Source organism: Sitophilus oryzae, unplaced genomic scaffold, assembly GCF_002938485.1.
Source record: "Sitophilus oryzae breed Bouriz unplaced genomic scaffold, Soryzae_2.0 scaffold_227_pilon_pilon, whole genome shotgun sequence".
Taxonomy (NCBI): Eukaryota; Metazoa; Arthropoda; class Insecta; order Coleoptera; family Curculionidae; genus Sitophilus; species Sitophilus oryzae.
The window spans coordinates 3,253,247-3,265,114 of NW_022146782.1; the positions used below are offsets into that span (position 1 = coordinate 3,253,247).

General features: G+C 31.3%; 1 protein-coding gene across 2 annotated transcripts in view; it reads left to right on the forward strand.

Annotated features, from left to right (window-relative positions):
* LOC115884246 (protein singed) overlaps nt 1-1,719 on the forward strand; it is a 67,797-nt gene extending 66,078 nt beyond the window's left edge. For both annotated transcript variants that reach the window (XM_030902747.1, XM_030902748.1), the window contains exons 7-8: nt 769-1,070; nt 1,475-1,719. In XM_030902747.1, the coding sequence (XP_030758607.1) occupies nt 769-1,070; nt 1,475-1,677 (505 nt within the window). In that variant the 3' untranslated portion in view covers nt 1,678-1,719. The remainder of the gene's footprint in view (nt 1-768; nt 1,071-1,474) is intronic.
* The last annotated feature ends 10,149 nt before the right edge of the window (nt 1,720-11,868 follow it).

Here is an 11,868-nt window from a genome sequence, read left to right on the forward strand (position 1 = left end):
CATCAGGCCCTGGAGTTTTGTCGTTTTTCATTAATCTAATCGCATGAATAATTTCACTTTCCAATATGCTTGGTCCTGATGGCATGGGAATCTCAGTTGCAGGGTTTTCTGATCTTTCGTCGTTGAAAAGATTAATGGTATACTTTCTCCAAGTTTGCAATAGTTCTTCTGTTTCCGTTATAATTTTATTTTCATCAGTTTTAATTAGGGTTATTGATTTATTATGGTGTAACCCAGCTATCTCTTTCACTTTCTTGTGAAGATGGAAACTGTGACTCCAAGGTGACCATGTCTCTTTTGCCGTTCTTATTTTATTACGAATTTTTTTTTGCATAGATTTATATTCGTTGTGATTATTCTGGATTTTAAATTGTCTTCGTTGTTCCATCATTTTTAAAATATCTTCACTAATCCACTCGTTTTTCGCTGTTGTTCGATTAGCCGTGAGGAGGTTTTCATTTGTGTTCTTGAAAGCTTGCTTAATGCCCAGCCAATGTTTCTCAATGTCATTTGTACTGACAATACTTTCCAAATGAAAAAAAAATGCAATTAAGTGCTATTAAGGAGGTCAATTTTGTTGATGTAATTAATAACAGTTTATATATTTATAATTAATTGATTATTATTATTTCCTAAAAGATTTTGATTAAAAGAAAATGCAACGCTGTACCAGTCAAGCTTTATCACTTGACTAAAATTTTATTTGGTATAGCTTATAGTAAAATATTCAAACCTTCTGTATAATTATGCTTTTTTGTTTGTTTTCAGATCATCCAACGCCTTGTTTGATCTCGTTTGGCAAAACGACGGATCTGTGGCATTCAGGGCCAATAATGGTAGATACGTCATCACGAAACGAAGCGGCCATTTGTTCGCAACCAGTGACGTCATCGATGACGATACATGCAAGTACTATTTCTACCTGGTGAACAGACCCATACTGGTGCTGAAGTGTGAACAGGGCTTCGTGGGGTATAAGGCTGCTGGAAATGCCAAGCTGGAGTGCAATAAGGCTACTTACGAGACTATTCAAGTGGAGAGGGGAGATAAAGGCCTAGTATACTTTAAAGGTATGAACTTTTTTCTCTTTCTGTGATAAACATTGTTAAAATATGTAGAAGGAGTATTTAATGTTTTTTTTCAATAGCAACTATTAAAATTGCCTTATATCTATGAAAAATAGTAGATAAAATAGTACTTTAACCACAAGGGTAGATTAAATGATATTTTAACAGCGAGGATAGGTTGAAAACTTTATTTCTTCTCGCACGTTTTTTAATTGCTTCCATTTTTGAAAATTTTTGTATTCCTTTTCATAAGTTATTTGGGATCTAAATGGAAGTAGATTGGATATGGCGTTTGTCGCCTGAGATTCCCCTTTCGAAGATTCACGATAATCTCCCTATAATTCAACCCCTGACAAAATTTCCTCCAGATTTATACACATTGCATTTTTTTTCTTTTTGTTTCACAGGCCAAAACGACAAATACTGGCACGTTGACAGCGAAAGTGTCAACGCCGACTCAGATACACCTGTAGGATTCTATTTAGAACTGCGCGAACCTACGAGACTTTGTATTAAGACTACATCAGGAAACTACCTAACTGCCAGCAAGAACGGTTGCTTTAGACTGGGAGATAGTTCAGTAGAACACGCTACACAGTGGGAGTACTAAACGAAGTCTACATCTACATTATTGGTTTCGATTTTAAAAATGTTTTTTTTTTCATTTTTTCCTCTACTTAACATGAAAAAGATTTATACTTAATTTTTGTGATATGCTTTTTGGAGCTTCATGTAGAAGAAAGGAACGTATTTTTGATATTTTAGTTCAACATATGTTATACCGGATGTTTAATTATTTCTGTTTCAAAAATAGGTATATGTTTGTTCTTCTAAATTTTGATACAAATATTTTTTTTCTTCTAATGGAACATGGGTATTAATACACCCGGTATATGATGCGTAATTTTTATAATATTATTAAATCAAGACACTAGAAAAAAATTAACAAAATACAAAGTGTCTGATATATCGCAATAAACTTTTTATATTATTATTATTTATATTTTACATTTTTATATTATAATAAATTATTTATTTACTTGATTTATTTCCTATTTATGGTAAAGAAAATAGGATATTAGATTCATAGAATAAAATTTCATAAATATCCTGCCAAAAAATAAATTTTTACATTTTTGAATCCTATTTTCTTTGTCCGTGATTTTGAATCATATATAGTACTGAAAAAAGAAGCCAAATATTTAAGTAACTGCCAATTGAATATGATGGCCTTACTTACAATTTTTAACGTCAAGTCACTTAAGACGGGTTCACACCTGTCAGTTTTACTGAAGCAGTGTGAATGCCAGAACACATTTTCATTGAAACTGATAAGTATTTTCAAACTTTCAGTAAAAATGCGACAATTCTTTCAAAAACAAGGGTTCAAAAATCAATTTTGTAACAAAATCAAAGCACGTAAACCCTAATATTTCTAGATTTTCTGAAAGTACTTAAAATTTTCTACAAACACTGGGATTTTCAAAAATGAATGATCAGGTTTACTGTGTTTCTAAGAGCATTAAAAACGGGTTAAAAATTAGTCAAAATGAAAATTGACGACTTTCATGGCGCTGATTTTGTTAAAACTGCTGTTATTTGCTAAACAAATGGCGTAGAATAAGGTAATATTGACCGTTGTGTAGTCTTGGGAGAACAGTAATGGATGTAGGAGACGTTTCATCATCCAAAAAAAAACTACCTACTAACGTAGAGATTTTCATAATTTTATGCCTTTCTTTACTATGTTTCTATGGTCTTTGAAAATGTGAAAAAAAATAACCAAAAATGCGCATTTTTTACTTTTCCTATACATATAGCCATAAAAATTGGCGTTAAACTGCTATTCTCTGAATAACTCAGATTGCTTCAGTAAGACCGTCTGGTGTAAACCCACCTTTAGACAGTATGTACTTATTAAAGGAACTAAATATTTTTTAAATGCAATATAAAAAATATCCTTAATTATATTTATATACATCAGCTATGATAGAATTTATTGGGACTGTGTATTCTTAAAAACAAATAAATCCAAGACCTCTATTACTCTTGGATTTATTTTAAAATAAACTTATGTATTGTATATAAGCAATTATGCTTTTATTGTATTTACTTTTGTTTCACGAATAATATTTTTGAATTATGTATTTATATAGTGTATCTCTGCAAGGCGCTGTTTTTTTACCAGATATGATGCATTTAAAGCTCAAAGTTAGTCTTTTTTACATATCCCCAAATGAGGCGTGCATGCCTGTGCTGGGATTTTCTTAAGATATTTTTATAGCTTTTTTATATAGTAATAATACGCGTGGGTATGTAAGTAAACGTTTTTTTGTATGATATATTGTAGCTAAATAAGTAATTATAATCATGGTATAAGAGAGTTGTTGTTTTATTTAATTTTTATTCACCTAATTAGCAGTATAAAAAATAGTCTTTATATAACTTCTTTGCAGAGGGTGTTAATCTTTTTTTGGTATAATATAACAACAAAAAATTAACACCCTCCGCATAGAAGTTGAAACCAATGCAATCAAAACTCTTCCGCGTAACTTTGTGGATATAGGTAGTTATATTTAATTATAATCGCCATGTTATGTCTAATTATTTCGGACACAGGCCGAATTCGGCATCTGCTTCCAACATATACATCAAGTATATCTTTGTTTGACAAAAAAAAAGATTTTTTTTTGTTTAATAAATTAGATCTTGTTTTTTTCATTCAATATTAAAGGGTTGTTCTTTGTCGGAAATGTTGCACCCTGTAATGCATATGTGTATGTCCTTTTTTATGTTTGCACCTAGTATCCTATCTTTATACAGCTATACAGACAATTGAAGCTTTAATATATACAGGGTGTTTCAAAACAAATGCGAAAAACTTCAGGGGGTGATTCCTTGTTAAAAATAAAGGGTAGTTTGCTTTATAAACGTTGGGTCAAAAGTCAACCATTAGGGAGATATCGCGGTACAAAGATGGCGGAGAAATAAGGTTTTAATTTTTTATCTTGAAAACGAAAAGAGATAGGCTAATGAAATTTTATTTAAGCATTACTGTTATGAAAACACACTTTCTGGTAATTTTTTCACTTTTTTAAAATGAGTGGAAGGGGTTGAAATAAACTACACCTATCATTCTTGTTAACGAAATTTAAAGAAAAGTCTTATCAAACACATGCAAAAAAAATAATTTGGATAGTTTAGTTTGTTTAGAAACTTTTTTATCTCTTGTGTTTTTTTGATAAAACTCACCGATTTGAAATTAAAAAATAAAATGTAAAGCATTACATGTCAGGACAAAAACATTTTTAGATAAAGAAAAAAGGCTTCGGAATAATTAATCGTAAGATAATAACGTATTGCAGTAGAGTAATGTCAAATAAAATAATATTAGAAACACCCTAAAAAGTGACAGAGGCCGACTAGATTTTTTCCTAAAAAAATTACAGCAGCCCACTAGATTCTTTAGAAATTTATAGATGCACGGTTGTCACAATGACGTGAAAAAGCTTAAATTTCAAGATTTTTTAAAGAAGTGGCTACAACAGGGTCAATGGCCACAAATGGTGCATCTACCCTAAAGCTGTAAGCATAGTAGATTAAAAAGTTATACCGTGGGTAAATTTGCGGTGAACAGGCAGTTACAGTTACAGTTACAGTAAATTTGCGGTGAACAGTACAAAGTTTTCTAAAATATAAAGGAACATTTTTAAAAAATGAACGATTTTCAAGGCGGGTAGCTTTCCCTGAAAGCGCTAGAGTAATATCGCGCTTTTGATAACTGTCTGCCGCTTATTTAGCCACGATCTTTTTGTCTGCTCTTCTGCATACGGCTTTTAAAATGAATAAATATGACATTCCACAAATCGGCATGCATGTGAGCCATATTTTTTTTTCCAAAATTTCATGCCTGGGTCCTTTCGCGTTGTCCGCCGGCATTTTAGCGACAAGAAAAATGTCTGCCAACAATTTTTCACGTTCCTTATTAATAAATAAAAGCTATATTTTCGCAATTATAACTCGTGTACCTTATAATACTTTTAGCGTCAAAATTTCACCCTTTCGATTGGGCATCCCCGCTTTAAGCCCCGAGATCGCGCTGGCAGATATGACTATTTCATAATGGCTACACATAAGGAGACTTCACAAGAAAAATTAGCCATGTAACGATGATAAGGTTTTTTATGTAGGCAGCTATAGACTATAATAACATAAAAGAAATCTGTTTTTTTTTGTACGTGTATTTCTGGTTGTATAAGAAACACAGCTCTTATTCTATATAATATAATTATTTGAATTTTCGAAGTAATTTATTAGATATTTTTATACAGTCTTTCTCTACATTTCTACATTTGTCAAGATAGTCTTAGTATTTTTTTAGACATAAAATTAAAATTTCAAAAATAGAGCAAAACTAAATTTAAGTAAAGTCAATGAAAATATATTATTAATTTGTTGAATAATTTAACAGCAAAATAAAACACTAAATCACAACAATACACCAAAACACTTGTACTTTTACACTGGACGCGCGTTTCGCTAACCATGTTAGCATCATCAGCAGATGATTATAAACTAAAGTACAATCTACAAGCTGTTATAATAATCTGCTGATGATGCTAACATGGTTAGCGAAACGCGCCTCCAGTGTAAAAGTAAAAGTGTTTTGGTGTATTGTGGTGATTTAGTGTTTTATTTTGCTGTGAAACACCAGGGACTGTGTTTATGGTTCCAACCAGGGATGCGCCAAGTATTTTCGGCGCCGTCGTGCGAAATACGGGTAGGCGCCTTTCTCCAATATTATAATATTAAGCCAAAATTCCCAATGACCAGCGCTCAGTGCTTCGAACATATGGCTCTAGAGGACAAAAATCCAAAACTTCTCTTTTATTGTAAGCAATTTATTCAAACTAGGTTTATCTGACACAAATGATGAGTACTCTCATTGTACTAAATGATGATGTTCTTAGTCCCACGTTTATGAAAAAAAATCTTATAAATAATAATAATGTTGGAGCTGTGTTCCATCTAAGCAAATAATAAGTTATAGTATAAACGGTGTAAGTATTAAATAAATTCCTGTGATAAAAAGATTTGAAATAACATTAGAAGTCCAGACCGTTATATTTTATCCAACTCAAAAAATATTTTTAATTATATGTCTGTTTGAAAAGTTTCAAATGAAGATATTACACTGACTTAATTTAAGCCTAATATAAGATAAAAATGTTTTTCTTTAATGAAAAAAGAAACATTAATGTTATATTTAATTATAAAAAAACTAAAGATACTATAAATTTACTTTAGGACAACAAAATGCATAGATCGTAACAAACTCTGATTCAGGAGAATCACTGCTGACAGATCTTCACAAATTTATAGTAGCCAAATAAATAGGTAGATTAGTATCCTCACATATAAGATATTTCTGTACAGCATTTTCCTAATATGTTACTTTTTCGCGTTGTTACTGTTCATTTTGTCGGTATGAGGGGTTCGGGTGTTAATAGTTACCTCTTTAATAGACCATATCCATATATCTTGCCCCCTTTTTCTTGGGTATGAGATTTCCATATAATAAATTACTAAAAGATGGATACTTTTTTTATGCGACGTTTCGCTCCAACATAGTGGACTTTTTCAGGCACAAGTGGTGTCTCATTTGACTGGAAGGTTCATCAATATCTAATAAGAACATATTTTTGAAATACAAATGACGCTTAAATCAAAAACAGATACAGGGGTGCTACAAATATATGGAAAACTTATAAACTATTGGAAAAAGAAAAGGGTTAAAGTGCAGCGTTGAGCTTTTGTTGTGTGTTAAAAATATTTTAGTGCGTAGATTTAATTTTGAGTTCTTGTCCTTATTATCAAGCCAAGTATTAGCCAGATCGGCGTTGCCTATCAATTTTACTCCATCTGAAAAGTATTATAAAATAAAGTTCGTCGCATGGCCGCTAGAGGTGAACTGCTATACAAAAAATTAAAAGTGTATGAATATGGCAACAAAATATTCAATAAATACGATATGTTTTGATATGTTTTTAGCTTCATAATTTGAAAAGTAAATTTTTTATACCCATTTAAGAACCATCTTAAAAATAAATAAAAACAAAACAATCACGAAGTTGGGGAGAAATAGATCTAAAGTACATACCTTGTTTAACAATATCCATAGTGGCTTTCAATTAATGGACGTACCCGTTTAATCCATAATATACAGGGAACTACTATGAATGTTATTTTTTTCTCTGATATTATACTATGATAAACAAAATTTATTTTTTTGAAAATATTTGCTAACAGGGGGCGCTGTCTTACAATAATATACAGGATGGTTGAACATTGCTATAAGTATAAAATTATATATTCAGATATTAGTAAATTTTAACTTATTTTTTGATTTTTGTCCATGGGACGAAGCACTGTGCAGCGGCGCGACACTCGACATTGGAGGATAATATATTTTCACCACTGGCGTTCATAGATAAAAGTATTACTTAAATTTTACGTTAATTTGTTGATGAGTTCCAAAAAATGGTTTTATTATTTTTTAAAGTCAGTGACCTCAGGCGCCTTTAGGGCTTTGGCGCCGTCGTCGTGCGCCGCACGACCTTGCCCATACGGACGGCGCGTCCCTGGTTCCAACCCTCAACTGTAATGAATAATTTAGGAAAATATAAGCAGTGTACCATATACACATAAATATACACATAAATATATGCGTCATTTATTTATTTATTTATCAGAGAGTCCTACAAACACACAGTATGGTAAAATTACAAGAAGAGAGGGTAAACAAACAAAATCAACAACAATACATATAAACTTACACTATTGGCTAAAGTTAAATGCTGCAACAATATTCTAACACTAGTATTAAACATATCAATATCAGTCTTAAGGATCAATTCATTGCACTGGATGGCATAAAATTAAGGGGTGAACAACCATTTATTTCACATTGAAATAGTTTTTCCTTTCTCATTCTTAATACTACTTTTACGGTATATAAAATGGTATAAAATTGATCAACGAACAATTGGATATCTTAGGTTATTAACTATATTAAATACAAATATCATAAGCTTGGACTTTGCGGCTCGTTCTTCCAGCTTTTGGAAATTAAAATCTCTAAGCATAGACACATCATGAGATCATTATAAGGATTAGCATTATTTTGTCGCACATAAAATCCAAAAACCTTTTTGTACACTCGATGAGGTCAGCAGCTGGACAGCGTCAGGGGCGACCAAATGGCTTGGAGGCATACTCAACTGGGACCTCACCAGGGCATTGTACAGTAGGATCACAAGTATCACAGTTTACAAAGTTCCTTGAATTTCTAATCCACAAACCAAGTTTCTTAAGTGCTTTATTTCACAATATGTCTCTGTAGTGGTCATTAAATTTTAAATTAGATTGCATATTGACTCCCAGGTCTCTAATACCATCTCTTCTTTGGAAGCGGTCTATTCTCTATTAAATATTCATGTTCAAGAAATTTGTTCTTCCGAGTATAGGTCATAGTACAGCACTTTTCAACGTTGAGTGACATTTCGTTTTCAACAAACCATTTTGATACTGCATTCAAATCAATTTGAAAATCTAAACAGTCCTGTTCAGTCGAGATGGCCTTAAAACCTTGAAGTCATCAGCAAAGAGTAGGCACTCAGAATGGCATAGCACAGTTGGTAAGTCGTTTATATAAATGGTAAAAATACAATTCTCTATATCCTCGCAAAGCAATATATCAAAATTTTGGCTAAACCATTTTAGTACACTAATAGGTCGATAATTCACAATATCAACTTTTGAACCTGACTTGTGAATAGGTGTTATAACTGAAGTTTTTAGTCTATCAGGAAAAACATTCGTACTAACTGACACCACACCCCTTATAGATGTACGATGGTATATTATCATCCCCTGTACTCTTTTTGGCCTTTAACAACTTTATTGCCCTTTTCACCCTTTCTTCGGTTATACAAGAAAAATCAAAGCTACCCCACTCCTTAGTTGTATCACCTACATCAAAATCCAACAAAGCAGGTTCATAAACGGAAGAAAAGTAACGCGCAAAAGCATCTGCAATGTCAATGGGCTGATCAAATATTTCACCACGCATTATGGTGTACCCTCCCTCACAATTTTAAATAATCTCTTTGTAGTTGGGCCCATTGTTGTCTATTGTTGGCTATAAGGCCCAAGTTATCCCTGCTAATTTCTTAATATCATGATCCCATCTTAGATTTGATCTTCTTCTAGGTCTCTTAATTCCTCGTGAGTATCCGGATTTTTTTTACACAATACACCCTGTATAATAAAGTATTTAAATTCCTGAAATAATATATAATCAGTCAAAGTAATTAAGTTTATTAAAACATTAATTTCTATTATGACAAAGCTCGAAATATAAAATAAACATTTATATTAATAATTCGTGGATACGAAAGATAACAGAGTACATACAACATCATTATGAAAGTATGTAATTTCATTTGAATCTGTTGTTTGTTCTATTAAAATTTGCATATTTATTTTTCCAGCTACTGCTGGTTTTGTCATCCCACATTACGCCCCTTGACTGCCGTTTAAAACGTAGATATCCATATCAACTAGACACCCTCCAGATTTTATTCTGGAAATACATGTTATTCTTTTTTCCACAGCTTTTTATATCTATCAAAAATAGTAGATAAAATAGTACTTTAACCCCCGGTGTTTTTAGGTACGGATAGCGTGTTATAATCTGCCAGATATATTTTATTTGACGGATAGCAGAAAAACGCGTATCTTCACCTATAGATAACAGTATCTATTAGATAAATTAAACTTATCTCCCAGATATCCTATCTGGCGCCCGAACTGCCAATTAGTGCTTTATTTGTCGGATAAAAATTTGACGCATGAGTAAAGGCATGAGGAGATATTGATTTTATTTGATATTTGACAAAATTGCTTAACATAACCAAGACATTGTTATTATTGAAGATTTCGTTTATTCCAATAAATTCGATTTTAGATTATTTGGAAAAGACTTACCTATTCTGAGTATGTAGGCTATAATCGTATGGAGTATAAACACCCATAAACACATTGAAATGGTGCAAAAAACGATTGTTGCTAGTGCCGGACTTTGTAAGGACTGTTACAAAATAAAGAGAGTCCCTGTTCTGTTAGATCATCAGAACGAAGAGAATGCATTAAGTTAGGATAATAGTGATAAAACAGTAATTTATAAATTATTTTATTTAATTCCTTTCAATTATAAACCATTACTACATATTATATAAAATGCTAATGTTTATCTGTGTCGTCTCTACTGAAGTAACGACTTGCTCTAGAAAGTTGCTTTTTTTACTAAAAGATAGTTAATTGGCTCGTCTAAAAACTGTCGTCGCCGGATTTTTTGTTTTTCATTTAATTAAAAAAAATAAAAAGTATTTTTTTTTCCTGATGTCGTGGCGGATGCGCTAGGCTTTAACTAGTTTTTAATAAAGCTCTAAAGTAGGTAAAAAATAAATAAAACTTTTTAAATCAAACTACATATTTATTTCATTTTCAATTCGCATATCTTAATTCATTAATATTATAACAGGAACCTTATAAAACCTGTTATTCAATTCACATTTGCTTTTATTTCTTTTGTGTTACAATTTTAGTTTAATTTCTTGCACTATGTACCTTATACCGAATGATCGAAAAAAAAACGGCATCCAGTTGGCTGGGAAATGATGTTCGATGATATTTCCCATATAAATTTACATATGAAATGACAGCAATCTTTATTTCATAGCCATTGCTGACGCCGAATTTTTTTCGATCATACGGTACATCTCTTCTCCATGCTGTTTTTTAAGTAACTCTCTAGCTAAACCTTGCTAAAACATCTGTATTATGGTTCTTTGAATTCCAGTTAATTCAACTTTGTTTAGACAAGATTTTTCCTTTATTTTTTCTTTTTTTTCTGAAGTTCCATCACTTTGAGTTCTTAAAAATAACAGTAATATGACAAAATTGTTTTATTTAATTTTTTTTATTAAATAATTTGTACATATAATGTGTAAATGTAGCAATTATTATAGGTACTATTCATTTATTATTATTAAGACAAAAGTATAAGTGCATTTATCTATTTTATAAAATAAAAACTCACCTTAATTACTATCATTGATGCTATCCTACCTATTTCTTTACTATGAGAAGCCCTAGAACAACATATTTGTTATTACTAACAGTCTTATGCTATTTTTAATTTTCAATATTAATAACTTACCAGATGGCGGTTTTAGGATTGGTTTATAAATCTCTGCTTGCACTTTACCTGCTTCTTCCATATTTTCTATTATCAATTGTACTAAAATGTTAATATAATAAATATAACAGTAATATCATGTAATTAAACTATAAATTACTTACAGATTATTTTTTCTTGTTTTAATTTCTTATAAATCGCATTCCATCAATAGATATATTGCACCACCACCACTGCTGAAATTGAATTATCTTTCCCTTTTTCCATAAAGGTAAATTTAAATAGCCTATACCATAATAGGACTAGTTGGAGTTGAACACAAAATATTTTTAGTTGAATTTTATTGTTTTTTTATTTTCATTTTGACGATCTTTTGACAACTGAACAATAACCTCACTTTTTAATCTAACGATTTGAAATTCCGAGTTTCTGTCTCTGTCTGTTGTATCGACTTTTCTTATATAACCATCTTAATTTCAGATATCTTATATTGGCAACACTTTCTCTACGGAGTGTCTACCGGTCCGTAGGCGGCCGTCC